The sequence below is a fragment of the Leopardus geoffroyi genome, chromosome E2 (assembly GCF_018350155.1).
Source record: "Leopardus geoffroyi isolate Oge1 chromosome E2, O.geoffroyi_Oge1_pat1.0, whole genome shotgun sequence".
In the NCBI taxonomy this organism is placed as follows: Eukaryota; Metazoa; Chordata; class Mammalia; order Carnivora; family Felidae; genus Leopardus; species Leopardus geoffroyi.
In genome coordinates, this window is record NC_059335.1 from 61,532,042 (window position 1) to 61,560,016 (window position 27,975).

General features: G+C 58.1%; 3 protein-coding genes across 20 annotated transcripts in view; 1 reads left to right on the top strand and 2 right to left on the bottom strand.

Moving 5' to 3' along the window:
- Positions 1-449: 449 nt before the first annotated feature.
- Positions 450-12,303, bottom strand: VPS9D1 (VPS9 domain containing 1). Of its 10 annotated transcripts, none has more exons than XM_045440065.1 (16): positions 12,201-12,303; positions 10,208-10,283; positions 8,545-8,634; positions 8,284-8,446; positions 6,842-6,953; positions 6,705-6,767; positions 6,319-6,371; positions 6,127-6,214; positions 5,829-5,914; positions 4,979-5,478; positions 3,810-3,939; positions 3,376-3,584; positions 2,995-3,091; positions 1,991-2,113; positions 1,505-1,609; positions 450-1,272 (listed from the first exon to the last, which is right to left on the bottom strand). In XM_045440065.1, exons 3-16 carry the CDS (start codon positions 8,600-8,602, stop codon positions 1,179-1,181), a joined length of 1,881 nt encoding a protein of 626 aa, XP_045296021.1. In that variant the 5' UTR covers positions 8,603-8,634; positions 10,208-10,283; positions 12,201-12,303; the 3' UTR covers positions 450-1,178. The 10 variants fall into 10 exon arrangements, 9 of the variants coding, with proteins under 9 accessions (XP_045296021.1, XP_045296020.1, XP_045296016.1 ...); XM_045440064.1 differs by having other exon boundaries at positions 8,545-8,637; XM_045440060.1 differs by lacking the exon at positions 12,201-12,303 and adding an exon at positions 11,580-11,793.
- On the top strand, positions 11,827-27,529 carry ZNF276 (zinc finger protein 276). The gene is made up of 12 exons (XM_045440058.1): positions 11,827-11,928; positions 12,097-12,618; positions 16,667-16,970; positions 17,302-17,348; positions 17,444-17,890; positions 19,389-19,467; positions 20,702-20,785; positions 24,050-24,160; positions 24,255-24,330; positions 24,598-24,715; positions 26,758-26,857; positions 26,938-27,529. The coding sequence occupies exons 1-12, from the start codon at positions 11,919-11,921 to the stop codon at positions 27,182-27,184; spliced, it is 2,145 nt and encodes a 714-aa protein (XP_045296014.1). The 5' UTR covers positions 11,827-11,918; the 3' UTR covers positions 27,185-27,529.
- Positions 25,856-27,975, bottom strand: part of FANCA (FA complementation group A) — a 63,096-nt gene continuing 60,976 nt past the window's right edge. For 4 of the 9 annotated variants that reach the window (XM_045440050.1, XM_045440049.1, XM_045440047.1 and 1 more), the window contains one exon: positions 27,473-27,965. In XM_045440050.1, coding sequence (XP_045296006.1) covers positions 27,558-27,965 — 408 coding nt within the window. In that variant the 3' untranslated portion in view covers positions 27,473-27,557. Of the gene's footprint in view, positions 26,475-27,472; positions 27,966-27,975 lie in introns of those variants that run through there. The other 5 variants (XR_006702094.1, XR_006702093.1, XM_045440052.1 and 2 more) reach the window with 3 other exon arrangements.

Genomic DNA, 27,975 nt, shown 5'->3' on the forward strand with positions numbered 1-27,975 from the left:
CTCAGTGGCACTCAGGTTGCCAGGGGACCCTCCTCCCCTGGCAGATGCTGCCTGAAGCATCTGGGCTGGGCTCCCTGCTTTCTCTTCTTCAGAGGTGACACCTGTCACAACTCAGGGCACCCGTGTGCATTTCCCACCTGGAGAAGGAAGAGGTTTTCCTGAGAGCCCTTCAGGCCAAGAGGTCCGGCCCCAGGTCCTGTCCAGTGATGATGTCTGACTGTGCCCTGCCCGGCCCCCGAGGCCCTGCAGAGCGTGTGCTGTCCTAGAGGGTGCAGCCCTAGGAGGATCCCTCTTCTGCTCCCCCCTCCCCCCGCCCAGGGTCTGGGGTGGTAGAGCTCAGTGGGCTCTGTGACAGTCTGGCTCTTGCTGGTCAGCAGGGGAGGTGGTCGCCCTGCTTGGGCCTCCACACGACCACTGGGAGGTATCAGTGAGAGAGACAGATGCAGAGAGAGACACCAGTGACCTCTTTATTTCTGGCCGTGTCAGTGGCCGCCCGGGGCATGTAACAGAGCGGACGCTGCGCTGTAGGCAGGCGCTGGCCCTCGGCTTCACGCTGACCCGGAAAGGGACGTGCGGGGCGGGAATCAGCCAGAGGTCCCAGGATGTCCAATGCCTACTGCCGAGGGAGGGCACAGCTCAGAGGCCCCAGACGCGGGTGGGCACCCTGGGGAGGCCCGGGCTACAGAGGAGAGGGGAGTGCTCGATGCCCCGTAAGTAAACAGTATAGCTTCAGACCACCTGGGCTCCAGGCCTTGGAGGCAGGGGATGGGGACGGCTCTCTCCTTGACCCCAACAAGAAACTGGCACCGGAAGCTGGCTGTCACAGGAGATGGGAAGGGAGAGAAAGCAGACCTGCCCTCGGCCAGGCCTACGGCTCCCTCCCTACCCTTGAGTGGCTGGGTCTGTGAGGGTGCACAGGCCCCAGGGGAGTCCACAGCTCTGGTTTCCCTGCACAAAGTCAGGCTGAGGAAAGAGAAGGGCCTGGCTCCCAGGAGCTGATTCAGCTCAGATCTATCCCCTGAAGAGCACAGGGGCCTCTTCAAGGCCCTGGGGCAGACGTCCGGTCGGGGCACGAGTGAGAGCTGCAGAGCCCCGCCGCAGCCGGCCTGCCGCCGCCCCCCCCCCCCCCCCCCCAGAGCAGGTGACTCCTGGTGGTCCTCCGCAAGCCCTGTCCTGCTCTACTTGCCCAGGGCGCCCCGGGGCAGCAGCTCCACGTAGCTCAGGGCGCTCTGTAGTGACGTCAGGCAGTAACCCTCCTCTCCGATCAGGTACCTGCGTAGACAGGCACGGGTAGCACCTGTTACCTGCAGGGGACGCCAAGAAGCCCCCAGCACCTTGGACGGGGTGTCTGCCCTCGTGGGGCAGGACCTGGACACTACGGTCGCACAGGGGTCTGTCATGGAGGCTGGGCTGGAGGACACGCGCTGCTCAAGGGACAGACCCCCAGCCTGGGAGCAGGTGCCCAGTGCCCCGTGCTGGCCCGACTCCAGCTGGGGGCTCCTACCCCTCATGGATGAACTCCTCCAGGGCTGCGCATTCTGACACCAGCTGGGGGAGACCGCTCCTCAGCACCACGAAGGACAAGATGGGCAGCAGGTCGTCGGCACCGCTGTTGGGTAGAGGCACGGCTGGCCGGTAGGCTCCGGGGGCCATGATGGCTGCTCAGTCCCCATAAGCCTGCAGCCCCCAGCTCGGCCTCTGGACTGGTCCTGGGCTTGCCGGCTGCTCTCCCTGCACCCCTCCTGCCCGCCTGCGTGGGGGAGTTGGGAGCAGACTCAGGTCAGCGGCCCCGGCAGCCGCTACAAGCGGCAACGCTGTCCCCGAATGGGGACCCTGTGCTGCAGAGCCCACGGCTGGGTCAGCAGAGGCCCCCACGGCGGAGCTATCGGGTAGCCCCAACCTCACAGGCTCGCCCTGCAGGCCTGCCCACGCCTGGGGAACAGGCTAATGGAGGGGATGGCCCAGGTCCCAGGCAGCCTGCTTACTACACCTGGGATCGGAGCCAGGCGCGGCGATCCTCCGGAAGAGGCATCTAAGGGAGCTGAAAAGGTGCCAAGGGAGGCCCTGCAGGACACACAACACCCGGGCCCAAGGGGCCCACGGGCGGCAGTCTCTGGGAAGAGCATGAGAGCAGCCTGTGGCTTGAGTGCGACCCCCAGCCAGGAAGGCCTCACACACCAAGAGCTCTGGCTTGCGGCCCCGCCTCCACCGCCCTGGGCACCACACTCCTGCAGAAACGCGGACAAACTACAACATGGCCCTCACTGGCTCCTCAGACGCACAGAGGAGACAGGCGACATGGGGCTGTAGCCCGGACCCAGAAACGCGGAGTCCTACAACTGTTTTGCCAACAGCTACTTCTGCAGCAGCCGCGCGGTAAACTGGCGAAGGGGTCTCCCCCACCCCGACCCAGAAGCTGAGGTCTTGTACCCGGCCCTGGGGTTGGTGGGGCCTGCTGGTCCCAGGTGGGTCCAGGTGAGACTGAGACAGGACCAGGCGTCAGAGCCCCAGGTAGAGAAAACGCCTGCCCTGCCTCCGGACGGCGGGGACATAGATGATGCAGGAGCCCCAGGTCTGGGGGCTCAGCACAGAGAGCAAGCTCTTCATGGAGGCTGGAGCTGCCTCCCCAAAGCGTGCAGCTGAGGGACCGAGTCCGTGTTCCTGTGACAAACAATGCTAAATTGCACCAGCTTAGCCAGGCGGTCCCTGACCCCTAAGTAACCTGCCCGGAGAGGCAGGAATGCGTCACCCGTGGGGGCTGCAGCCCCAAGCCCTCGGTGGAAATGGACACTCTCCTGGATAAGCCCTGCGAAGCTCACTGTAGCCCCAAGGATGCCGGGGCCCAGGGGGGCCAGACACCAGGTGGGAAGCTGTGGTCCCGGTGCTCGGGGCAGGACGGGAGGGTTCTCTCTCCCCCCAGGCCTCTGCAGGCAGCCCCTCACTTGCTCACTGCCCCCCCACCCCCACCCCGGGCTGTGGGCTTTTGGGACTCACATGGCTGCGGCACCAAGCTGGGGTCTGGCCTCAGACGCGGCCTCCTGGGCCCGGCAGTAACCCTCGGCACAGGCACAGATAACCCGCAGGACCCGCACTGTGGCCCAAAAGTGAGGCTTCAGGAGAGGGCCGAGGGGAGCCAGTCCCAGAACAACCCCCTGGCACCGGCCCCTCCCGGCACAAGTGGAGCTGGCAGAACTGGGAAGCTCCCGCCCGAAGATCCTGCTCTCACACCGCTTCTGTCCTGTGAGACACACCCCCATTTTGACAGGAATAAGGTCGGCACTTCAGAGGCACACAGAGACCCCAGGTCACCCTCTGGGAAGGGACCTTATCCGACCACGTTCCCCCTCCTGTCCTCCCAAACTGCAGCCCCCTCACCGATGCACTCCAGCTTCTTCTGGGGGCAGCTCTCCAGAACCAGCAACCCCAGCTCCTGGGCTGCAGCACAGTAGGGGAAGGCACCGGCTCCTGTGGCCTCCAGGCCCCGGGGCAGGAGCTTCGTGGGAACGCCTATGGCCGTCGGGGGCGCGTTCCTGTAGAGCTCCATGCTCCTGCTCAGGGCGGCCTCCCGGAGGCGGTGCACGCTCCTGGGGCAGAGAGAGGCCAGGCTCAGCGGCCCAGGGGGCTCTGCCCCACGGACAGAAGCGGGGCTACGGAAAGCTCGCCGTGCCCAGAGTCACGGGTTCTCGCAAAGCAGAAACATCTAAGGATGGCCTCAGAGTAAAGCACCAGCTGGAGGCATGGTCAAAAGTGTGCCTCAGGGATCAACGAGCGGGGAAGGCCCCTGTGGGGGCCTGAAACTGGGATCATACCTGTAGAGTGCCAGCAGCAAGGGCCACAGTGGGGAGAAGAAAGGCTCCTCGATGCAGGCCAGGCATCGGTCCTTGGAGGCGGCCGCATTCAGGCCTTCGAAAGCCAGGAGAGTCAGCGAAAGCAGCCTGTCTGCCGGGAGCAGAGCCGGCACAATGGCACTGTGGGGACAGCCAGGCCCTCCGGCCCCAGGCTGGCAGCCCCTGGAGATCATCCCCAGCCAGCCCGGGGTGCCCAAGTGGGCCCCACACCTGTCATCCCCTCTCCCACCCTCCTAGAGCCAGCCGCAGTGTGGGCAGAGCCGCGGGGTTCCGGCTCAGTGGAGAGCGCTCTGCCTGAACCTCCCTCCACTCCCCTCACCCCCCCCCCCAAACTTCTGTGTCCATGGGGCCTGGGGTCAGAGCACTTAGGAGCTCACAGAATCATGCCCAGCTCCCCCGAGGAACTAAGATGATAGGCTGAGAAAAAGCAAAGGACAGCCTCTTTCTGAAGGGGTTTGCACCCCAAACTGTGGGAACCTGAGGGAATTTTAGAGGCATATTTAAAGACAAGACCTGAGGCCCCGGGAGATGGGAGGCCCATCCGGGGTCCCTGCTAGAGCTGTGGGCCCTGTCGGGCCTGCCTCACTGACCCCTGGAGAACCCTGAAAGCCTTCCTCCTTGGGAGTCCCCAGCCACCCTAGGCACCCAACCCTTAGAGAATCCACACACTATTCTCAAAAATGGAAAAGGCTGCAGAGACGAGCCCGTTGTCACCACCACCAGGCTGCACACACCCAATGGTCCTTGGTTAGGAATCACCAGAGCCCAGCCCTACGGGCCAGCCAGGACCACCTGGCAGCCAGAGGCTCTGAGAGCAGGCCCTTCCTCAAACAGGAGGCTGGAACGAAGCAGCCCGGTGAGAAGACAACTGGGGACTGGGGAGACCTCGGCCAGGGACCGCAGCCGGCCCAGCTGCTCTCACAGGAGGGTGCATTCCTGTCTGCTCCGCGAGGATTTGCCCCAGAGAAGGGCAGACGCAGAGGGCTCTGCAGATCTGGATGGCCTCCGCCACCCAGACGAAGGCCTGTCCTTCCCGGGGCCTATCCTGGGCCTGTGGAAAGCTTTGTGCTGCGTGTGTCGGGGCAGCCCCCTCCCCCGCACGCCCGTCCTGCGGGCACGCCGGCCCTCACCGATGGCGTTGTGTATGTCCTTGACGGTACTCTTCAGCTGCTCCGACAACGGCTCCGTCTTCACCCCCGAGGCCTGGGGCTCAGGCGGCCTCCCGCGCCCCCGGCCCCACCCCTCAGAAGTGGCCAAGAAGTGTTCGAGGTCTTCGAAGGAGCTGTGTCTGCTCTGCACGCCCGGCGGGGTGTGTGCCGGGGGGGAGGCAGGCCCGGCGGGGCCGCCGTCCGCCCCTCCCTCGGGGGGGCCGGCGGGCGGCGGGGGCGTGGGGGGGCTGCCGTGGGGGCCGTCCGGGGGCCGAGGGGCGGGGCCCGGCTCGGCGGGGGAGGGCACGCAGTAGAGGCTCTGCGAGGGCCGGAGCCGCCGGCTGCCAGGAGCCCGCAGCCCGTCGGCGTCTGGGGACAAGGAGCAGCAGCCGGGGGCGCCCCTGCTCACGACGGGGTACAGCGCCCGGTACACGGCACACTGGAGCTTCTTCAGGAGCTGCGAGATGGGGTGGTCGGGAACGCTGCGCGGAGGAAGAGGCGCGGGGCTGTGGCGCGGGGCCCGGCCCTCGCCGGAAGTCCACCCGCCTACGGCACGGCCCCGCTGGACGGGTTTTGGCGGAGCAACCCTTGAATGGTTTCCTCGGGAGCGAGTGTGGCAGATAAAGTCTGACCCGACCCCCCCGGCCGCTAAAAGACCAGCAGGGCGGCTGGATGGGGGGCGTCTGCAAGCCCAGCCCCGCCGAGGGGGCCTGAGCGTGGGGCGTCCGGCCACCCCCGCCCGCCTCCTTCACCCCTTCCCTTTCTGATCCTTTTGGCCGCTGTCAGGGCCAACCAGGGGGCCGGGGGGGGGGCGGGGGGGAGGCCCTGGTACCTGAGCAGGTGGGAGACCAGGCTGGTCACCAGCGACAGGTCCCCCGGGCTCTTCTTGAGCTGGGCTCTCCAGTGCTTCGGCCAGTCCTGCAGGGCAGGAGTCTCTGGAGGGCATGGCGGGGTCCCCACAACCTTCCCTGCCAAGGCCGCACCCCAGGCCAGCCCCACACTGTCCGTGTCCTCCCTGGGGCGTAGGGAAGGCCCAGGCCAACAGGCCTCAGGACCCCCCCCCCCCGCCCCACCCCTCGGAATAGCAACCTGTGACAACCCCACCCCCGTGCCCAGCGGCGGGGACTCACGTGGTCTTGCTCGTACTCGAGGATGGCGGCATAGAGGGCCCGCTGCTCCCGCTCCTCCGGGGTCAGGGCCACCTGACTGCAGAACCTCCTGGGGAGGAAGACAGGGGCTGGGGGCCTCCGAGCTGGGTGGGCAGGGGAGGGAGCCCCCAGCAGCCCACTCAGCGGCCCCGAGACCTGTGGGAGGAGACGCACCTGTCGGCCGCCTCCTGGAGCCGCAGCCGGCGCTCCTCCCTCTTCCTCCGCAGCTGTGCCAGCAGGGTCAAGGCTGTGTCTGTCCTGAGGACCCCCCTCGGGAGGTGAGGCCAGGTGGGGCGGGGCGGGGCAGCGGGGCCTGAGGGCGGGTGCTCACTCAGGGAAGGGAGCAAGCCCTAGCTGACCTGAAGGACGGGGAGGAGCCCGTGGGTGCTGAGAGGAACAGAAAGCCCGCCCGTGTGAAGGCCAGGAAGGCAGGAGCCGCCCCTCCAGGGCAGTCTCTCTGAGGCTGGAAGAGTTCTGTCCCACACTCCGACCCTGGCACCTTCGCTTCCCCCCTCCCCGCCTCCTTCAGCCAGGACACCAGGGAAGGACAGAAAGGATACGGTCTCCTCCCGGGCTTTGGCGATCACAAGGTTCTCCATCACCTGCCGCTGCAGGGACAGGGTCTAGGAAGGGAAGGAGAAAATAAAGCCTGTTCCTCTTCCACCGGCAACCCAGACCCTCCCTGGGACCCGCTCACCAGGGAGGTCTTCTGCAGGGCCTGGCTGGGGTCCAGACGGGCCATCCGGGCCTCGTAGGCGGCCTTCAGCTTCTGGTTCTGCAGAGAGGCTTCCTGCAGGGGCGTCAGCTCCCTGCAGACAGAGACGAGCTGCTGTGCTGTCCAGGCCCCAGGAAGCCCTGGAGTGCCCCCCTGACTGTGCTCTGAGACCAGAAGGAGGCGGTGATGGGGGCAGGCAGGAAATGGGAAGGAGGGAGGAGGTGCAGGGTGGGCTGGAGACCTCTGTCCTGCTGAAACCTGGGCCTGCAGTCGCCAGGCCTCCTGCGTTTTCAAGAAAAGCGGCACACCGCGCTTTCCGCATCCACACGTTGGGCAACAACACGGAACTTTTTAGGGGCATCACGTGAGCCCAACGGCTAGATAACTTTGCCACCCGTGGGAGAGAGAACCAAAGCCTGCTTATTAGAAATAGCTGCCGAGGGCCAACCTCCGTGCCCCCACCCAAACTGCTGGTGTCACATGTCTTCACGCTTCTGTGGTAGGAGAGGGTAAGCTGTGAGGATGCCAACTGGCGAGGGAAAATGTGTCCCGGGGTGGGAGTCCCGTGGGGAGTCCCGCCCCGCGATGGCACAGGCAGAAATGAGGTAGCAGTGGCCCCCAAGGCCTGGCAGCAGCAGCGCCAGGAGGAGCCAGCCTTGTTTATCCTCCTGGGGGTTCTTCTGTCTGTGTCTAAGTGAGTTTTATCAGTTCCAGAAGCTTATATACTGTTATCTCTTCAAATAATGCCTCTCTTCCTCTTTCTTTCTTCTCTTTTTCTGGAACTCCAATAATCTCGTGTCAGATCTCCTAGCTCTGTCTCAGATTTCGTCTTCTTTCCTCCCCCTGTGAGAGTCATTCTGGATATCTTTTGATCTTTCAACCAATTCGCTCATTCTTTCTTCAACTACATCTACTCTGTTGGTACAATATTGACCACGTGTGTCTGTGTGCATGTGTGTGTTTTCACCGGAGAATATAATTCGTTATTATTTCCAATTCGTTTTTAAAAACAATTTTGGTATTATATTTGCTGTTTCCTTTCAACGTGGTTCTTTATTTGCTGGGTTATACTCTCTGGCCTTTTGTTGCCTGCAGCTATTTTCAAATTTGCTTTTCACTTTTGTAACTGAGGACGACATGACTGTGTTGTGATGTGTGTCTGGTAACTTCCCCTGAACACTTGGCAAGTCTGTGTCTGCTATTACTCTGTAAATTTCTGGTTTCTTTTTGTGCTTGGTTATCTCTCACTGTGCATCATTTGTGCATGCTGAAGATGCTTTTGTCCAAAGGAGATCTGCATCTGTTTTTGCCAAGCGCAAGGGTATTTCCATTCTGGGACCCACTTTAACTGAATTCATTGCCAGCTCACTTTGCCTGGACTTCAAACCCAGGCTCGGCCCGCCTTCCGTTTTGCCCCAGCTTACTTCTTAGAACTTTGTGACTCTACCACTTGAAGCTTCTGGAAGATCTCGGGCGGCAGAAAGGGAGAGAGTTTCCCCCCTTCATCTGAGTACACCCGGCGATGTCGGCTGGCCGGTGAGGGGACAGGAGCAGCCGTGGGCATGGCTGGCTTCAGGTATGTTTTCCCTGCAACACATACATGAGCAAGGGTCAGCATGGAATCCGACGTTCCAGAGACGCAGACTTTGGGGGAGATGCCCCAGGAAAACTTGCCAGAGACCCACCGAGCTTGGCAGCTGTTGACTGGGCCCTCTCCAGACACTGCTCGGCCAGCTTCAGCATCTTTGAGGTGTCCGGGGCCACAGTTTCCCCACCTTCTGGGGATAAAGAGAAAAGAGAGCTGGTCACCGTCACCTTTATTATTAAACCGATTCTTGCTGAGACAAAAACGAGGACAAATTCACCCCCTCCTCATCTCTCCCTCCCGGGTCGCCACCCTCTCCTCATCTCTGACCTCTAGGCGATCCCATCTCCTCATTTCTGATCACCTGCTCTGGGTTTACCTCCTGACGCTATGTGGGCGCTGAGCTTGGCCAGCCCAGCAGCTGACTGTCCTGTCATCTCAGCTGGACCATCAGAGCCCTCTCTCTACCTAACCCGGCCTTTGCTCACCAGGGCCTTTACTTGTACTTACAGCCCCTCCTCAGGGTGGGCCTTGCAGTGGATGAGGACCATTTCAGGGACAACTTTATTGCCTATCTCCTGCCCTCTGGCTGTGCTTGACCTCACCCCTGGCACATCCCTGGGGCTTCTGTCCTGCATTCCCTCTTCTGGGGACCACTCGTGTCGGCAGGTGCATGCTGTAGGAGCTGCCAGTCAAAACTCTTCCCTGGACCCCACCAGCCTTAATTTCTGAGCCACTTACTGCCCCCTTTAGAGCCAGCCCCTCAGCACACTCCATTTTGGCCACCTGACTCCCACTGAGACCACCCTCTCTCATGCCCTCCCGTCAAGCCCTTCTCTGAGGCCTCCCCAACCTCTCCAGGTGTCTCTCTTCCAGAACATCCCCCTGGGCGTACTACTGTGTCTTCCCCCCAGGCCCCAACCTTGGGAGTGCCCAGGGCTCTGCTAAGCTCAATGGCTCTCTGGGGCAGCTCTGATTCTGGTGACCCCGACCTCTCCCTAACCACTGTGCTCCTGTATCGTCAGGGTGCTCAGTGCCTCAAACAGAAGGTGCTCACAATGGAGCTCTCTATTCTGCCCACACAAGTCTGCTCCCGCCCATCCCCACAGCACCTCCTGTACCTCACTGTTGCCCTCCAGCGGCTCACTGTTCCCTCCAGGGGCTCACTGTCTCCACCCCCTGCCCCACCAACCAGCGGCTCACCCAGCAAATCTGTGAGGTCCACCTTGAAAGCACGACCCCAGGCCCTTCACTCCTTCCATCCCCAAGTGGTCCCACCACTGCTGTCCTCACTGTGGGAGCCTCCTGGAGGCTCTGCCTCCATGCCGGCCTCTCCCACAGAGCCTCTACGAGCTTCCTTACACCGGAACAACACAGCTCCACGCAAGGCCATGCCTGCCCCCACTGAACCTCCTCTTCCCCGTACTCAGCCCCCACTCTCATCTCAGAGTCTTTACACATCCCTCTGCTGGGGGTGTTGCCCCCGGGCCCTGACCTTTATGCAGCTCACTCCTTCCTGGGCTGGGGCTCAGTGTCCAATCTCCGGTTTTGCCCCATCCCGTTTACATCCTCTGACAACACCCATCTCCGCCTGCTCCCACGACACACTATGACAGCTTGTGCTTGCTGAGTGCTCACCAGTTCACTTTCTGCTAACGACCAATGGGTAGGACACAGGACAACCCCAGGCTCAAGACCCACCAAGAGCTAAGCAGTCCATAATTTGTTCAGCGTGGGAGAAGCAGTGAGGCTGAGATCCATACCTTTGGTTGTCTCCACTTCTTCCAACAGCACCTGGGAGATATAGTGGATGCTCCTCAGGTATTCCGTATATGCCTCCTGTGCCCAGGGAAGAGAAATGGCAGGGGTCAGGCCAGTAGTGGCCAACAATTCCGTCATGCCTGTTTATGCCCTTGTGGGAAACATAGAAACAGTGGTGCTTGCTGATCTCCTGAGATTCACCTGAGGCACCTAACCCGAGGTAGTTAGCTGGGAATTCCTCCGGGTCTAATCAGTAATGTTCTGCACTGTATCTGTACCGATAGTATCCCTCTTCTCTAGACTCAAAGGGAAAACATGCCCAGCTGGGCACCCATCCCTCCTCTCACTGCCTTTCTCTCCAGCACAGGAAGAAAAGAGATTCTCTTTCAGCGGGCCAGGCGAAGTAGTTGACAGCAGTTGCCGTCATTTGTCACTCTGTGCAATGAGTTTCCTTCCCGTGCAACTCAGGGCCTATTTATTCAGTGGCTTAAAAGAATAAAAAACCCTCAGAGGTAAATGAGGGAGTGCTGTTGCTGATCTTGAAATCACTTTCTGGCTTAGGTTCTGGGAAATCCCCTTCCCGAATCCCTGAATGAGTACTCCGCGGGCACACAGCAATCTGCAACACTAGAATACTGCCAGTTTCAAGGGTGTGACCAGGTTCAGGGCACGGGCATTTGGAAGCACCACATGATGTTTTGTTGCATCCCAGTTCTCAAATTAACTATCTTTAAATCTACACCTCAGGATAAAATGGATTCCAGATAGGATTTTTGACTTGCGCGGGCACCTGCTGTGCTAGAAAACTGACTTGGGGAAAGCAGCAGATTGAGGGACCCGGATGCTTTTCCTGGACATAGGCAGCTTCCTCCCCTCCTTGGACAGTCCAGTGTGGCTCAGCCTGCTTTTCCACTTGGCTGCCACCTTTCGGAATAACACACCCACCCATTCTCAGTAACAAGCCATACTACCCTGCGCAGACGCATCACGAATGAGCCCTTTCAGGGTTCCGTCCCTTTGGGGAATCTGATGAAATCTACAGTGTCTTCTCAGAAAAATACACATTACACATGGGGTTTCTTGCCAGATATATTTTGGAGGGCTGCTTCAACCCTCTTGAATCCCCTTTACAGATAAAACCTTGGCTCTAATTCCTACTCTGCGACGACGGGAAAACACGGCGGGAGAGGACTGGGAGCTGTCCAAGGTCACAGACAGACACCCGAGCCCAGCGCCCCGGGAAACGCCGGAGGGGTCCTGGACGGCACCCACCCCCGGGCCCCGCCCTCGCTCACGCCCACCGGGCAGGCTGCAGGTAGGGGGTGCCTGGAACCGCCGCGGCGACCGCCCCCGCCTCGTTTTGGGTCGCCTCACCCGGGGCCGGTTGCCGGTATCCAGCTCGATGGCCCCGTTGGCCAGCTTCATGGCACACTGCAGCGGCTTCACCGCGCCGTCCCCGGCCGCAGCGGCCATGGCGCCGGGCAGGGGAGGCTGTGGCTGCGGCGGCGGCGGCGGCGGCGGCTGAGGGCGGGACAGACGGCCCAGAGGCCGGAACGCAGCCTAGGCGGGAGCCGGCACCACCCGAGCCCTGGACCGCAGGAAGGGGCGGGGCCGGCGCGGCAGCACTTCCGGCGGCCCCAGCCCCAGCACGCCTACCCCAGAGCTCCCGTTGCTGAAGGGGCGGCGGCGGTCTTAAGTAGCCTCGCGAAGTAGATGCGAGCGCGTAAGTGCAACAGTCGGCACCCACATCCCACGTTTGTGACATGCCAAACGTCTGGGCCTTGCCGCGTCGCCCCTCGCTGCCTTCACTGCGCCTCTGCCCCCCTCTCCCCCTCTCCTCGCCCTTCCCTTCGCGCCCCGCCCACCCCTTCTTGCTCCGCCCCGTTTCCAGGGAGCCGAACGGGGCCCAACGGCGCCGAACGGCGGAGTCGAGCGGAAACGAGCGAGCGCAGTCCAGCTGAGCTGACGCGAGGCTCTGGGCCGAGCGGGACGTACCCCGGCCTAGCGGCCCAACCAACAGAGCGGGGCCGAGCTGAGCCGAGTGGAGCCGAGCTGGGTCGAATAGGGTCGAGTGGAGCCGAGCGGGGCCGAGCCGAGCCGAGCCGAGCCGAGCCGTGCCCAGCGGGACTTAGCGGGGCGGAGCGCCGGGCCCGGGCTGTAGCCGCGGCCGCCGCCATGAAGCGGGACCGGCTCGGTCGCTTCCTGTCTCCTGGGACGGCGGGGCAGCGCGGGGGCTCCGGCGGCGGCGGCGGCGGCGGCGGCGCCGCCGCCTGTGGCAGCGGCCGGACCCGTGGCCGCCCGGCCCGCAGCGGGCCGAGCGTGGACGAGGCTGCGGCCCTGGTGGCGGCTCGGCTGGGCTGGGGCCTGGCGCGGGCCCGCGGGGACACGGGCGAGGACGGCGCCGACGAGGCAGGTGGGTCCGGCCGGGCGCACGGGGGCGGGTCGCGGGTGGGCGGGCGGAGCCGGGGGTCCCCGGGACCGCGGCGTCTCCCCGGGGACCACGTCCCCCCGGGCGTCTTCTCCCCCCTCGGCGTCCCTGGGCCCCTCTGCCGACGAGGCCTCCCCCAGGGAAGGAGTGAGAGCGGCCTCTGCCTGGCGTCCGGGGTGACGTTTCGCAAGGCCGCTGACCCTTCCGTGCCCACTCGCGGCTTATTAAGTAATTATTGCTTAAGTTTTGCAGTCCGACCGGCCAGAGTCAATCCTGGTTTTGCCGTGTGCTCTGTAGCCTTGAGGTAGATGCTTAACGTCTCTGAGCCTGTTTCGTCTTCCTTAAAACAGAACTGAGTGGATAAAGTGCGAGAGGCCCTCGCCTGGCAGGTGGTATCTGCGAGAACGTGCACATTGCTTTCGTGTGATGGATTGTGTCCTCTCTCGTTGAATCCCCCTGGGGGTGGGGGTGGGGGTGGCTTCGTCTACACTCGCTGACAGGCTCAGGGGGTAGATCCTGGAGGAGGCTTCTTCAGGGCTGGTCTCAGGAGCAGGGTTTGAGGAGGAAGAAAGTTTCTAGCTTCTTTTTTGAAGCTCTGTAGCTGTGAAGGCATTTAATAAAAAAGTTTGTGTATATATTTTTAAGTTTATTTATTTTGTGAGAGAGAGCGAGAGCGCACAAGCAGGGGAGGAGCAGAGAGGACGAGAGACAGAATCTCACGCAGACTTCACATCATCAGCACAGAGCCTGTTTCGGGGCTCGAACTCAGGAACCCTGAGATTATGACCTGAGCAGAGCTCAAGAGTCCGACGTTTAACCCACGGAGCCGCCCAGGTGCCCTGTGTCTTTTCTTGGTTTTAATTAATTTATTTTTTGAGAGAGAGAGAGAGACAGAGCACCGGTTGGGGAGGGGCAGAGAGGAGGAGACACAATTCGAAGCAGGTTCCAGGCTCCAAGCTGTCAGCACAGAGCCCCATGTGGGGCTCGAACCCACGAACTGCGAGATCATGACCTGAGCGCCCCAGGCGCCCAACAGCGCAGTATTATTAATTGTAGTCACCCTGCTGTACGATATGCATCGCCAAGATTGACTTATTTTAGAACTGGAAATTTGTACCTTTTTTTTTTCTAAATGTTTATCTTAGGGAGAGAGACAGATTGAGCGAGCAGGGGAGGGGCAGAGAAAGGGAGAGACACAGAATCCGAAGCGGGCTCCAGGCTCCGAGCTGTCAGCACAGAGCCCGATGCGGGGCTCGAACCCACGAACCGCGAGATCGTGACCCGAGCCGAAGTCGGATGCTTACCCGACTGAGCCGCTCGGGCGCCCTGGAAATTTGTACCTTTTGACCATTTTCCTCCATCGTCTGCATCCCGTCCCGCACCCTCCCCACCACCCACCTCAGGCTATCACCAGTCTGCTCTCTGTGAGTTTGGGTTTTTTTGTTTTTTTTTAGGATTACACCTATAAGTGAAATAGTATGGTATTTATCTTTTCCTGTGTGACTTCTTTCACTTAACATAGTACCTTCAGGGTCCATCCGTCTTGTCCCAAATGGCAGGATTTTCTTCTTTCTTATGGCTGAGTAACATTCCATTGTGTGAGTGTGTGTGTGTGTATACACACACCCCCGCTTTTTTAAATCTGTTTCTCAGTCAGTGGACACTTAGATTGTTCCCGCGCCTTGGCTGTTGTAAATAACGCTGCTGTGAAAACGGGAGCGCACCTACCTTTTTGAGCTCGTGTTTTCATTTCCTTTGGATAAATACCCAGAGGTGGAATTGTTGGTTCAAATGGTGGTTTTATTAATTTTTTTGAGGAACTTCCATACCGTTTTCCATAGAGGCTGCACCGGTTTATGTTCCCACCGGCAGTGCCCGAAGGTTGCCTTTTCTCCACATCCCCACGACACTCGTCGTTTCTTTCTTTTTGGTAACAGCCATTCTGAGAGGCGTGAAGTGACAGCTCATTGTGGTTTTGGTTTGCATCTGCCTGACGAGCAGTGGTGCTGAGCGCTCGGCTGCCCACCTGGGCTCGTTCGCCTGCTGGTTGGCCGGCTGTGTGTGTGTCTTCTCTGGAAGAATGACTACGTCTGCTGCCTGGCTTTTCATTGGATCGTGTTTTTGCTTTGGAGCTGTGTCAGTTCTTCTTGTTTTAGATATTAGTTCCTTGGATACGATAGGCAGATATTTTCTCAGGTTTCAGTATGTCTCAGGTTTCCCTATTTTCAGTAGGTTGTTTTTTCATCTTGTTGATGGTTTTCTTTGCAGTGCAGAAGCTTTCTAGTTTGATGTAGTCCCACTTGTTTATTTTTTTGGCTTTCATTGACTTTGTTTTCGGTGTCAAATCCAAAAAATGATCCCCAAGACCGATGAGGAGTTTACTGCCTGGGTTTTCTTCTGGGAGCTTTACGGTTTTCGGTCTCACATTTAGGTCTTTAATCCATTTTGAGTTTATTTTTGTTTGTGGTGTAAGTAATGGGGATCAAGTTTCATTCTTTTGCACGTGCGTGTCTAGTTTTCCCACCACCCATTTTTTAGAGAGAATGTCATTTCCCCATTATGTATTCTTGATTCCTTTGTTGTAAATTAATTGACCACACATACGTATGAGTTTATTTCTGGGCTGTCTTTTCTGTTCCGTCAACCTATGTGTCTTTTTTTTACGCTCGTTCTCTACTGTTTTGATGACTGTGGTTTTGTAATATAGTTTGAAATCAAGAAATATGATGCTTCCAGCTTTGTTCTTTTTTCTCAAGATTACTTTGGCGATTTGGCATCTTTTGTGGTTTCATATAAATTTTAAGATTGTTGTGTTTCTGGGAAACCGTCACTGGAATTTTGATCAAGATTGCATTGAATGTGTAGATGGCTTTGGGTAGCGTGAACATTTAAGCAGTATTAATTCTCCTAATCCACGAGCATGGAATACTCATTTATTCACGTCTTCACTGTTTTTCATCCGTGTCTTACACTTTTCAGCATAAGGTTTTTCACCTCCTTGGTTAAATTCATTCCTAGGTATTTTATTCCTTTTGATGCAGTTGTAAATGAGACTTTTCTTGATTTGTTTTTCTGATAGTTCATTATTGATTTTGTATCCTGCAACTTCATTGAGTTTGTTTATTCTTAGAATCTCTTGGTGACGTCTTTAGGGTTTTCCGTATATAATACCATATTATCTACAAACAGAGACAGTTTTTTTTTTTTTCCTTTTTTACTTACTTGGATATTTCTTATTTTTCTTGGTTCATTGCTCTGGCTAGGGCTTCTGACACTGTGTTGAATAAAAATGGTGAGCGTGAGCACCCTTATCTTGTTCCTCATCTGGGAGGAGAGCTCTCACCTGTGAGTATGATGTTACCCGTGGGCTTGTTATCTGTGGCCTTTATTACGTTGAGGTACATTCTCTCTATACCCGGTTCAGAATTTTAATCATGAATGGGCATTGCATTTTGTCAGACACTTTTTCTGCATCTATCGAGATGCTCACGATTTTAATCCTTCATTTTGTTACTGTGTCACGTTGGTTGATACGTGGATGTCGGACCATCCTTGCGCCCCTGGAATAAGTCCCACTGGATCCTGTCATGTGAGCCTTTTAAAGTATTGTTGCGTTTGGTTGGCTAATGTTTTGCTGAGGATTTTTGCAGCCGTATTCATCAGGGATCTTGGCTTGTAATTTTCTCTTCTTGTGGTGTCTTTGTCTGGTTTTGTTATTAGAGTAATTGTGGCCTTGTTCTAGATGCACTTAGAATTATCCGGAAGGTGTTCCGGACCAGAAGGCCCTCCACTGACCGTATCTCCCAAAAGGCTGTATGTTCGGCTGGGAGCCCAGAGCCCTGCCTTTGGCTCAGACGTGGGCTTGTGTTTCTGGGATGCGTGGAGGGTTCTTCCCCCTCAAGGACTGGGAGGATGGCAGATCCCGGGCCCCACCGCCCCAGGCCACCTTGCTGTCTTCCGAGGAGCACGTGCCTTCCAGTGCTCTGTGCAGCCAGCAGCCCTGCCTGACTCGGTGTCTTCTGTGCTTGCCCAGGAGCAGGCCGGGCGCTCGCCATGGGGCACTGTCGCCTCTGCCACGGGAAGTTCTCCTCACGGAGTCTCCGCAGCATTTCTGGCAGGGCACCTGGGGAGAGCGCAGACAGACCACCCCCGGGGGAGCGTGTTTTCATCAGGGACTTCCAGCACCTGCTGGGGGTGGCTGTCCACCAGGACCCAGCTCTGTCTCAGTTTGTCTGCAAGAACTGCCACGCCCAGTTCTACCAGTGCCACGGCCTCCTCAAGTCCTTCCTGCAGAGAGTCAACGTCTCCCCGGCGGGCCACCGGAAGACTTGCACAAAGTAGGCATCCCCTCCTCCCTCCTCCTCTCATTTGGTGGGCATTCAGGGGCCAGGCACCCTGTGTGCTGGGGCCGGTCTAGGCACAGTGAATGCCGGGGAACCTCTGCAGCGGGGAGCAGACACGGGTGACCACCAGCGTGACGGGTGTGAGGGAGACGGACAGACGTGCTCGGGGGAGGTGAGGGCTACCGAGGGCCATGGGTGCGAGGAGACAGCCTCTGGAAGTAGAAGGTCCGACTGCATGTGGGAGAGGCGGCCCGTGACAGGAGTCTGGTGAACCTGCATCTTGTTCACGGCCACCCCCGCTCACGGCCATGCTGATGCTTTACAGGGTCGGTGCCCAGCCCCCGCCAGGGGCAGAGGAGGGAGCGTGTCTGGGTGAGTGTGCCCTCGGCGTGTGGTCTGTGGGTTAGGCTCGAGGTGGGCTGGGTGCTGACCGGCCATGGGTGTGGCGTCTCTGTGCCTTTCCTCAGTGGACCTGATCACTTCGAGCCCCCAGGGCCTGCGCGACTTGGTGGCCTGGGTGCACGGACACGCAGCCAGCTGCGGGGCCCTGCCTAGCCTCCAGAGGACACTGTCCTCCGAGTACTGCGGTGTTATCCAAGCCGTGTGGGGCTGTGACCAAGGCCACGACTATACCATGGACGCCGACTCCAGCTGTGGGGCTCTTTTGCTGGACAGTGCGCTGGCAGTCAAATGGACATGGGACAAGGAGATGGCCCCGTGGCTCACCCAGCATCGGGGGTCCAACCCTACTGGGGCTGCCCCTCAGAGCTCCCAGGGCAGAGCGACCACAACTCCAGCCGAGACCGAGAGCCTGCCCGGTGCGGACGCGGCCCCGCCTCCTTCAGATGTCAACCCTGTAGGGCCTGGCCTGTGCCCCCCACCTCAGCCAAGCTTTCCCCCAAGTGGGGCCCCAGGTAGGAGCTCCTCTGGGCTACTGGATCAGGATTCCTCGTCTGGAGGCAGGCAGGCCCGCAGTGGGGGGCGGGTGTCTGTATTGTTATGGGCAGTGGTCACGGTGTGTTGCGCGGAGGAGGCTCTGGGGAAAGTGATGAGGAGCCGACCTGAGCGACAGGGGGAGGGCCCGGGGACCCTCTTCCAGCAGTTTTTGTAAAGGCGTGCTCATCTGCCGTCTGGTCTTCCTCTCTAAGCCTGCTCGGGGCCAGGGGACCAAAGGAGGGAGAAGAAGGGGGTCCTTGTTGTGGGACGTGGGGGAAGAGGCAGCTGGGACCTCTGAGGCTCTTTCGGGCCAGCTGCGGGTCATTCCCTGGGTCTCCGCCGGCGTCCTGGTGACATCCCGGCGGGACTTGCGTAGATGGGCTCCTCTGCCAAGTGGCCAAGAGGGAACACAGGGCCATTGTGTGGGACCCGGTCCCGCGGTGCTGTGGTGTGGGGGCAGCTGCTCACGGACTTTGCGTTCAGGTGGCGGAGTTGGCTCCCCCTCCCGCTTCCCTCAGCCTCTGTTTGTGCAGTCGCCTACGTGGAGCGCTGGGCTGCTCCTGTGGTCCAGCTCTTGGTGGCACTTTAAAATGCAGCTGCCCAGATGGTTGAGAGAGAGAGAGAGAGAGAGGGAGGGAGGGAGGGAGGGAGGGGGAGAGGGAGAGGCAGAGGGAGAGGGAGAGGGAGAGGGAGAGGGAGAGGAGAGAATCTTAAGCAGGCTGCATGCTCAGTGCTCAGCCCAACTCAGGGCTCCATCCCATGACCCTGGGATCGTGACATGAGCCGAAATCAAGAGTCGGACTTTCAACCGACTGAGCCACCCAGGTGCCCCAGAACTGAACTGCTTGGCCTTTTAAACTGCGTGCATGCGGGGCGCCTGGGTGGCGCAGTCGGTTAAGCGTCCGACTTCAGCCAGGTCACGATCTCGCGGTCCGTGAGTTCGAGCCCCGCGTCGGGCTCTGGGCTGATGGCTCAGAGCCTGGAGTCTGTTTCCGATTCTGTGTCTCCCTCTCTGTCTGCCCCTCCCCCGTTCATGCTCTGTCTCTCTCTGTCCCCAAAAAAATAAATAAACGTTGAAAAAAATAAATAAATAAACTGCGTGCATGCAGTAAGATATTAATGGTTTGATATTAATGTTTCTTTAATGTTTTGGAACACCCACAAAGTGTGAGTCGTCCCTGCCTGACACAGCTGGATCCGAACCTCTGGGAAGGGCTGGGCTTGCTGACGTGAACCGTTGGCTCGGGTTTCTGATGCCTGGTGCCGTCCGTGCCTGTGCTAGACATGGGGGTGGCCTGTTGGGCTGTGCAGGGACCTTATGGGGGGCGGGACTGGGAGGCGGGTGGGATTTAAGCCTGGAGGACCCCAGGCTCCCCACAGGGAAGGCTCTGTTGTCCGATGGGCACACGCCTCCTTGCTGGGGAGCACTGCCTGCACTGTGTGTTGGTAATGGGAGCCTTGTTCTTTGTTTCTCAGGGCGGTTGGGTGAGAAGCAGGTTCCGTCTTCAACCTCGGATGATCGGGTAAAAGACGAGTTCAGTGACCTTTCTGAGGGGTGAGAGAAGAGTGGGTTTAAATAGCCTAACATTCCTCCTTGGAAAATCAAACTCCGCCAACCTGTGTGCTCTCTGCCTGTGTCCGGGCCGGGGCCCTCTCCCTCTCTCAGTTGGAAGGAGAGGAATGGCCGAGGGTGCTTCCAGGCTTCTCGTTCCTGACGGGGGCCTCCTAGACCTGACGTATCTGGAAGGGGAGCACGACCAGGGTGGTGTGGAAGTCAGAGCCCTACGGTGGCCCCTTCGCTGCTGCTGCCTTGTCTCCTTCAAGGCCGTGGTTTTGTGCCAGCCAAAGACGTTACCAAAATGGGAAGTTGGTCTCTGGCCTTGTGTCATGACGGGATCGTGACTTGGGGCGGAGGCTCTGTAAGGAGGACGAGCCACTGTTGGGGACCTTTCGCTGCTGGGACCGCCTCCTGCTTGTCAGCTGAGAACCACTCATGGTGGCTGCCACACACTGGCCGGTCTTCACCCCCTTTCCACACTGCCACGTAATCTGTGGCTGGAACGCAGGTGCCCCCTTGTCCAAACAGGGAGAAGGACAGCACGATTTGTGGCACGACTCCCGTGGGGTGTCTGTCGATGGTGAACAAGATGCTGGAAGAACCCAAGTGGGTTTGCTAGAAACACCCCCGGGACCAGGAGTGGTCGCAGGCTGTCCTAGAGGCCGCCGGCCAGCCTCGAGTCTCGTGCAGACGAGTGGTGGCCTGTGGGGGAAGGCCGTGCCCTGCCAGGCTTCGTTCCGTCTGCCGCCCTGCAGAGACTGTGCAGTTACTCACACTCGAGGGTAAAGGTCATGGATACGCAGATATTTTTCTGGCCTTTGTGACTTTGCAAGGTGGCCAGCTGACATCTGACCTGTCAGCTGGATAGGTGCTCCCAGTTAGGGGGAGTAGGTGCCTCATAATCTAAACGTCCACTTCTGGAGAAGCCCGCCTCCTTGAGGTCTTCCTGTGCTGCCTGGGGCCCCAGAGAGAGACTCTACAAGTTCAGGGTCCCGGTGTGAAGGGAGTGTGGCTTCTGGGGGATTGTCGGCTTGTGGGACTTCAGTGACCCTGGCCTGCCCTTTCTGTTAGGAGATGTGATCAGAGATTTGGGGATTTTAGGTTTCTTCAGACGTTTTCAGGAGAGCTAAAACACGGAGTATGGAGATGTGGTGGTGTTTGTAGACAGGAAGCGTCACTGGAGCTGTCACGCACCCCAGGCCTTTGCTGAAGGTGCTCTCTTCTTCCCTAGAGACATCCTGAGTGAAGACGAAAATGACAAGAAGCAAAGTACCCAGTCGTCAGATGAATCCTTTGAACCTTACCCAGAAAAGAAGTAAGGAGGACAGTCCTGCCGCGTGTCCTTGGGGTCTGGGAGGGGCATCACTGGGAGCCTAGAAACCTATGTCTGCCTGGTAGGGTCACCGGGCGGGAGTAGTGGGGGCAGGGGACAGAGGCTCATCCTTCCCGGCCTGCCCTCGCTCAGCACGTTTTCTGCTGCTCTTTGGCCTGACCCCCTTAGCCCGTTGAGTGTGGCTTCTGGGGGGTGGGGGAGGCTTTCCTCGTTCAGTGCTAGGACCCGGTCTCAGTGGCACGTGACAGTGGCAGGAGGCCTGTGGCTGTGACTCAGCCTCATTCGGGGAGCTCCCGCCTTCCTCTCTGCCAGCCCTAACCCTCGGTCACACCACACTAGTGTCTCCCGTCGGCCACGGATTTCCTGCAGTAACCCCCACCCTGCAGTTCTTTCTGCTTCTGTGCCAAGCAAGGCCCTCAGAGGCTCGGGCCCCAGCCCTGCAGTCGCTCTCAGATCTGCCTCTGGCACTGATTTCTGTGCCACCTCCTTGGAGAGTTGCTTCTGTGGCCTTGTCTTGACCTTCCCTTTTCCGAGATTTGGGTTTTCTCTCTGGATGTAGCATCCTGGTAGGGAAGGCTGATGTTTACTTGGGTCACTTTTCTCCCACCCTCATGCCCAGGAACACCCAGAACACCTGCGCATAATTGCTGCCCCACCTGAGCGTTAGGAGCATTTCACAGTAGAATAGAAACACGAAAGTGCCACAGTATCACCCAGGAGGACGCAGCCCAGAAACAGAAGCCAGCCTGACTTTCCTTCTCCTTTGGGCTCTGACGTGGCTGTGGAAAGAGAAACCGAAGCCAGGCTCTGCAGGAGGTGGGGCCAGCTGGAGTGGGCTGACCACAGCTCGGAGCCAGCACACTCAGGCCCGATGGCCACGTTGTCCCTTAGGTACTACAGTGTGAGCCACAACTGGAAACCTGGGACAGGGCCTCTGAGCCTCCCTGGTGCACGGGACTTTGTTTCAGCAGACATACCTGTCTGGGTCCATAGCTGGGGCAGATAAGAAGGGACTCAGGATGTGTTAATTAGGGCCCCGCGGCTCCGGTGAGAAGTGAGAGTCAGGAGCCTGAGTGACCGAGGGGGAGGAAAGGGAGAGCAAGGAGCAGGGTCCTCCAGTGTCTCCAAGGACTTCAGCCCATACCCGTCAAGGACGCACTTGTGAACCCACGGGCTCTCTGAAGCCGCCTGCTCTCAACAGACGTGTGATCTAGCGTGGGAGGGAAATGGTGACTCCCTGGTCACAGTGTGGCCCTGACAGGGTGCCTGAGCCACACAAAAGAGTGTGGAGGCCAATGAGGAGGGGACACACGGCAAAGCCTCAAAGAACGGTTGTTAGACAAGGAGAAGAGGAGAAGCCCGTAAGGTCATCAGAGAGTTTCTTTTTATTTATTTAAAAAATTCTTAACGTTTATTCATCTTTGAGAGAGAGAGAGAGAGACAGAGCATGAGCGGGAGAGGGGCAGAGAGAGAGGGGGACACAGAATCCCAAGCAGGCTCCAGGCTCCGAGCTGTCAGCACAGAGCCCGACGCGGGTCTGAACCCACAAATCACAGGATCATGACCTGAGCCAGTCGGGAGTACTTAGCTGAGCCACCCAGGTGCCCCTATTTTGCTTTGTCTTTGATGTCACGTTTAAGAAACTGTTGTCACATCATAGGTAGCGTTTTCTTCTAAGAGTTTGAGCGTTTTAGCTCTTATGCGTAGGGCTTTGGTCCATTAGGTCATGTACGTTGGAAAGGAAGGGCCCACCTGCATTCTTTGGCCCGTGGACATCCAGTTTGCCCAGCACCATATGTTGAAGAGACTGTCCTTTCCCCATTGAGTGGTCTTGGCACCCTTGTCAAAAATCAGTTCGTTTTTCTTGTGATGGTCTATACTTGGTCTCTCAGGCCTGTTCAGTTAGTCTTTATGTCTGTTTTTCCGTGCCAGAACCACACGGTTTTGATTACTGTAGCTTTGTAATTTTAGAATTAGGGAGTTTGAGTCCTCCCGCTTTGTTTTTCAGAATTATTAAGCTATTCCGTATCCCTTAAAATTCCGTGTGAAACAGAATAGCTTTTTCTGTTTCTGCAACAAACACCACTGGCTCTTGAAAGGGATCAAATCTGTAGATTGCTTGGGAAGTAATGCCATCCTAACAATATTAAATCCTGCAGTCCATTAACGCGAGATGTTTCTGCACTTACTTAGGTCTTAATTTCTTTCAGCAGTGTGTTGCGGTTTTTAGCATACAGCTTTTCATCTTCTTGGTTAAGTTTGTCCCTAAGTACAGTATTTTCTTCTTTTTGACGCGGTTGCAAATGAGTTACTTAAAAACTTTCCGTTTTGTTCACCGTTAATGTGTAGAGGTAGAACTAGTTTCTGTGTGTTGATTTTGTGCCCTGCCACTTTGCTGAACTTGTTTGTTTTTGCGTGTGTGGATTCTTCAGGGTTTTCTACATACAAGATCATACCGTTTGTGCATAGGGGTAATCTTCTAATAGCAGTGGTGAAAACGGGCACCTTTACTCGGTCCTGATCTGAGGGCAAGGCTTTGAATCTTCCACCGTTGAGGATGACATTAGCTCTACGCTTGCCATATAACGCCCTTCAAGTTCCCCGTTGTTCTCGACAGTTTTCCTTAAATGCCCGGATCAAACAAGTGGGAAGAAAAAGTGTGCATGTCTCTTTAAGTCTTCACTAGACCCCACAGGGGATTAGTTGCTGGGCCTGAACTGGTCCCTCAGGGACCTGCCAGACTGACTGGGAGGTCCTCACTGCCCACTCACTCACAGCTCTGTCCCCAAGACCACACTGTTCCCTCTGAGCCCCCGCCTGGTTCCTGGAGCTGTGCGCCTCCCAGCGGGTTCCAGAGTGTTGGTTCTGATGTTTTTCTAGCCTAGTGGTCGTTTTGATGGGGGGACTGACCCCTAAAGCTTCTCCACTTCACTGTTTAGCATGACATCTCCAAATAATGTTTGGTTCTGACATTTCAGGAGTGAAGTTTGTCCTGAAAACTCCCTCCTGTAGCTAGCGTGGTCCCCGTCCCCACACCTCGCCTTCCCGAGGTGGCAGTACGGAGTCTGGGACTTGGCTGGGGGTTGTTCCCGCCCTGGCGCCCAGGGGTCGGTCCGAAGGCCACCAGTGAGCACGGAGACGCAAGCAGGTTGCCGTGGGAGCCTGGCGGGAGCCCCACCTCTCCCGTTTGAGGAGGGAGAAGCGTCTCGGAGTCTGATGACGTCTCTTTTTCTTTTCCCCTCACAGGGTCTCTGGTAAAAAGAGCGAAAGCAAAGAAGCCAAGAAGGCTGAAGAACCAAAAATGCGCAAGAAACCGGGCCCCAAGCCGGGCTGGAAGAACAAGCTTCGCTGTGAGAGGTGAGGGCCTGGGGGGGGGGGGGGGGTAAGGGGTCGGGGGGGGGGGGGGAGGTCGCCTGTCGAGGCGGCAACTCCACGTGTGCCTGCTCTGCAGGGAGGAGCTGCCCACCATCTACAAGTGCCCTTACCAGGGCTGCACGGCCGTGTACCGCGGGGCCGACGGCATGAAGGTGAGGAGGGGCGGCGCCCTGGGTGCGGGGCGGCCTTTGTAGCTGACCCGGAGGACCGGACGTCTGCGTGGAGCCCGGTGTAGACCTGTAGCCGAGGGCTCAACGCAGGCCGGGGCCCGGGGGAGCCCTCCGCTCTTGGGAAAAGCACCCGCCTCTCGTCGCGTGAGGAGTGGTTGCATCTCTTCCCCTGAGGGGGCCGCGCAGGACCCGTGGGAGGGGGTGACCGTCCCGGCCGGGGCGCTCAGGGCCCTGCTGTCGCCCCCGCAGAAGCACATAAAGGAGCACCACGAGGAGGTCCGGGAGAGGCCGTGCCCCCACCCCGGCTGTAACAAGGTGTTCATGATCGATCGTTACCTGCAGCGCCACGTGAAGCTGATCCACACAGGTACGGGCCCTGCTCTGGCACACGCTCACCTCCACCGGCCCGTGGGCCAGCCGCCCTTCCCGGAGGCCTGGGGCCGTGGCTGGCCGCCTCGTGGGTCAGGCAGAAGCGGCTGGAACCGGCAGTGAGGAAACCCCAGTGCCTCTTCTGCACGTGACGACCCCGCGCGTCCGTCACGGTTTGATTCCCCTCCAGTTTTAACGACGTGACCCACACCCCCAGGTCTTAGAATACCCAGAGCTACACGTGTGCCGGATTCTGACCACTGCTGCGGCTCACAGAGCCGCTCTCCTGAGTTGGCAGCACCCCCTTTAAAAGACGGACGCCTGGGTCAGTCGGGCACCCAATCCTCAATTTCAGCTCGGGGCGATCCCTGTGTCGCGAAGCTTGCTTGGGCTTCTCTCCCCCTCTGCCTCCTCGTGCTCTTGCTTGCTCTCAAAAAATAAAAAAACAAGTCTATTAAGGAAGAAAAGGAAGATTGATGCACTGAATCTGTATTTAAAAAAATTTTTTTAACATTTATTTTTGAGACAGAGAGAGACAGAGCATGAATGGGGGAGGGTCAGAGAGAGGGAGACACAGAATCTGAAAACAGGCTCCAGGCTCTGAGCTGTCAGCACAGAGCCTGACGTGGGGCTTGAACTCACGGACTGCAAGATCATGACCTGAGCCGAAGTCGGCCGCTTAACCGACTGAGCCACCCAGGCGCCCCCTGAATCTGTATTTATCCCTACACTGTAATTGTACACATAACTTAACGGTAGGGGCACCTGACCTGGGCGTTTCAGTTGGTTGAGTGTCTTGACTCCATTTCGGCTCAGGCCATGACCTCATGGTTCATGGGATCGAGCCCTACATCAGACTCTGAGCTAACAGCATGAAGCCTGCTTGGGCTTCTCTCTCTCCCTCTCTCAAAATTAAATTATTCTTAATGTTTATTTTTGAGAGAGGGCGAGCGAGCATGATCGGGGGAGGGTCAGAGAGAGAGACAGAATCTGAAGCAGGCTCCAGGCTCTGGGCTGTCAGCAGAGCCCAACGTGGGGCTCGAACCCACGAACCATGAGATCAGGACCTGAGCGGAAGTTGGATGCTTAACCAACTGAGCCACCCAGGTGCCCCAGAACTTAAAAAAAAAAAATTTACTGTAGGAAGTCATTCTGGTTCACTTTTTTCACTGAGCCCATTTTATGGTTGGGTCGTATTTGTTGGTTTCACAGTGAAACCATTTTCCCGTGTTTTTTGTTCTAAGCCTTGTCGGACATTCCCTTAAATTGGGTCTTCAGGCTGCTGGTCTCAGTCGAGACCCCAGTGATCACAACCATTAGCAGTTTTCCCGAAACACCCAAGAGGAGAGCCTAAGCTGTAAAGGTGGATCGTACCCAGCACAGGACAAGCCCATGTGCGAAGCTGTGTCAGGTGCTTGTAGATGGCTGAGCAGGTGGGATCGGAAATGGCAGTGGGGCAGAAGCTCGTGGCCACTGCCCCAGGTGCATGTCCAGGAGGAGAAGGGACTGTTCAGTTTTTGTCCAAGAGCCTAAGAAACTGATCTCCAAAGTGGACATCCCCTCCCCCACCAAGGGCCCAGTATGGTTTGTAGAGTTTGTAAGGTGGCAGTCGTCTGTGAAGCTTTATAGACTGGGCTTCCTCGAGGAACTTCTGCTCAGCGGATCTAGTTTCTCTTGAGGAAAACAGGCTTCAAATGGACCCATCTGATGAAGAGGAAGTCCCAGCGAGATGACATTTTCAAGCAATTTGGAGGGCTCTATTATTAATAAGAAACTTGGTATTAGAAATGTTTTTCATTGGGGCACCTGGGTGGCCCACTTGATTAGGCATCTGATGATTTCCGCTCGGGTCATGGTCTCACGGTTCAGGAGTTGGAGCCCCATGTCGGGCTCTGCGCAGACACTGTATGGAGCCTGCTTGGGATTCTCTCTCCCAAGGCTTGGGCCTTGAGTGTAAGGAAAACACCATGTTGGGCCACCAGGCTCCCGGGGAGGGCTGGGCATTTTCGTGCCTGTGTTCATGCCATCTCTGGTCCCCAGAGGTGCGGAACTATATCTGTGATGAGTGTGGCCAGACCTTCAAGCAGCGGAAACACCTTCTCGTCCACCAGATGCGCCACTCAGGAGCCAAGCCTCTGCAGTAAGTGTGGGGATGGGCACACCTCCGCATGGCCGTGCTTCTGGCACCCACGCCCTTGCTCACCTGGCCCTGTCCCCCAGGTGTGAAGTCTGTGGGTTCCAGTGCCGGCAGCGGGCATCCTTGAAGTACCACATGACTAAACACAAGGCTGAGACCGAGCTGGATTTTGCCTGTGACCAGTGCGGCCGGAGGTTCGAGAAGGCCCACAACCTGAATGTGCACATGTCCATGGTCCACCCTCTGACGCAGACCCAGGACAAGGCCCTGCCCCTGGAGCCACCATGCGGGACTACGGAGGGCCAGGCTGTGAAGCCTGAGCCCACCTGAACTCAGGCGGGTAAATGGGGTTTAGACGGTTTCAATAGTTCTTTCATTTGAGACCTGATGGCACAGCTTCGCCCGCTGCCCTGGAGCCCCCATGCCGTGTCCCCTCACCTGTGTGTCAGGAGGGCACTGGACAGCAGTACGGTGAAGGGGGGCTCACCGTGCAACTCCCGTAGCCTTTCCAGCGTCCGCTCTGGGACCAGCATTTACCCACGATACTGACCTCGGGGCCAGATGGATTTTAAATCATTGATTCCTATTCCCCACTAAAGCAATCAAGGAGGTTTGTAATCCACTTTCTAGTGCAAGAGCTCCGTGTTATGCTCGTAATAAATTATTTACAAAGGAGCCGGGCTGTGCGCCGCGCAGGGTCCAGTCAGAAGAGCCGGGGCTCGCGGTAGAGGTCAGCATCCGGCCCGGCCTGCTGTCTGCTCAGGAGGGCGGCCCTCACGTCCGGGTCACAGTCCGCACTGGTGGCCAGCAGCTGCAAGAAACCGACTGCGCTCAGCCGAGTGCAGCCCCCAGACACCCGGGGCCTGGGGACAGGGAAGCTGGCAACCACAGCCCAGCAGGTAAGTGGCCACAGTGCAAGTGCCGCACCCCCGGGTTGTCCTCTTAATGGAAGTGCTGTATCTCCAGCACTCTCGTTTGCTCTTCGACACACACACCAGAGTGAGCGTCTGCGTGTTACCTCGGCCACGTTTGAGAAGCTCTCTTTTGGGCATCTAGGTATTGACCGCAGCAGAAAACGACGAGCTTCTGTTATCAAGCCGACAGGGTCACCCTGAAGAGAG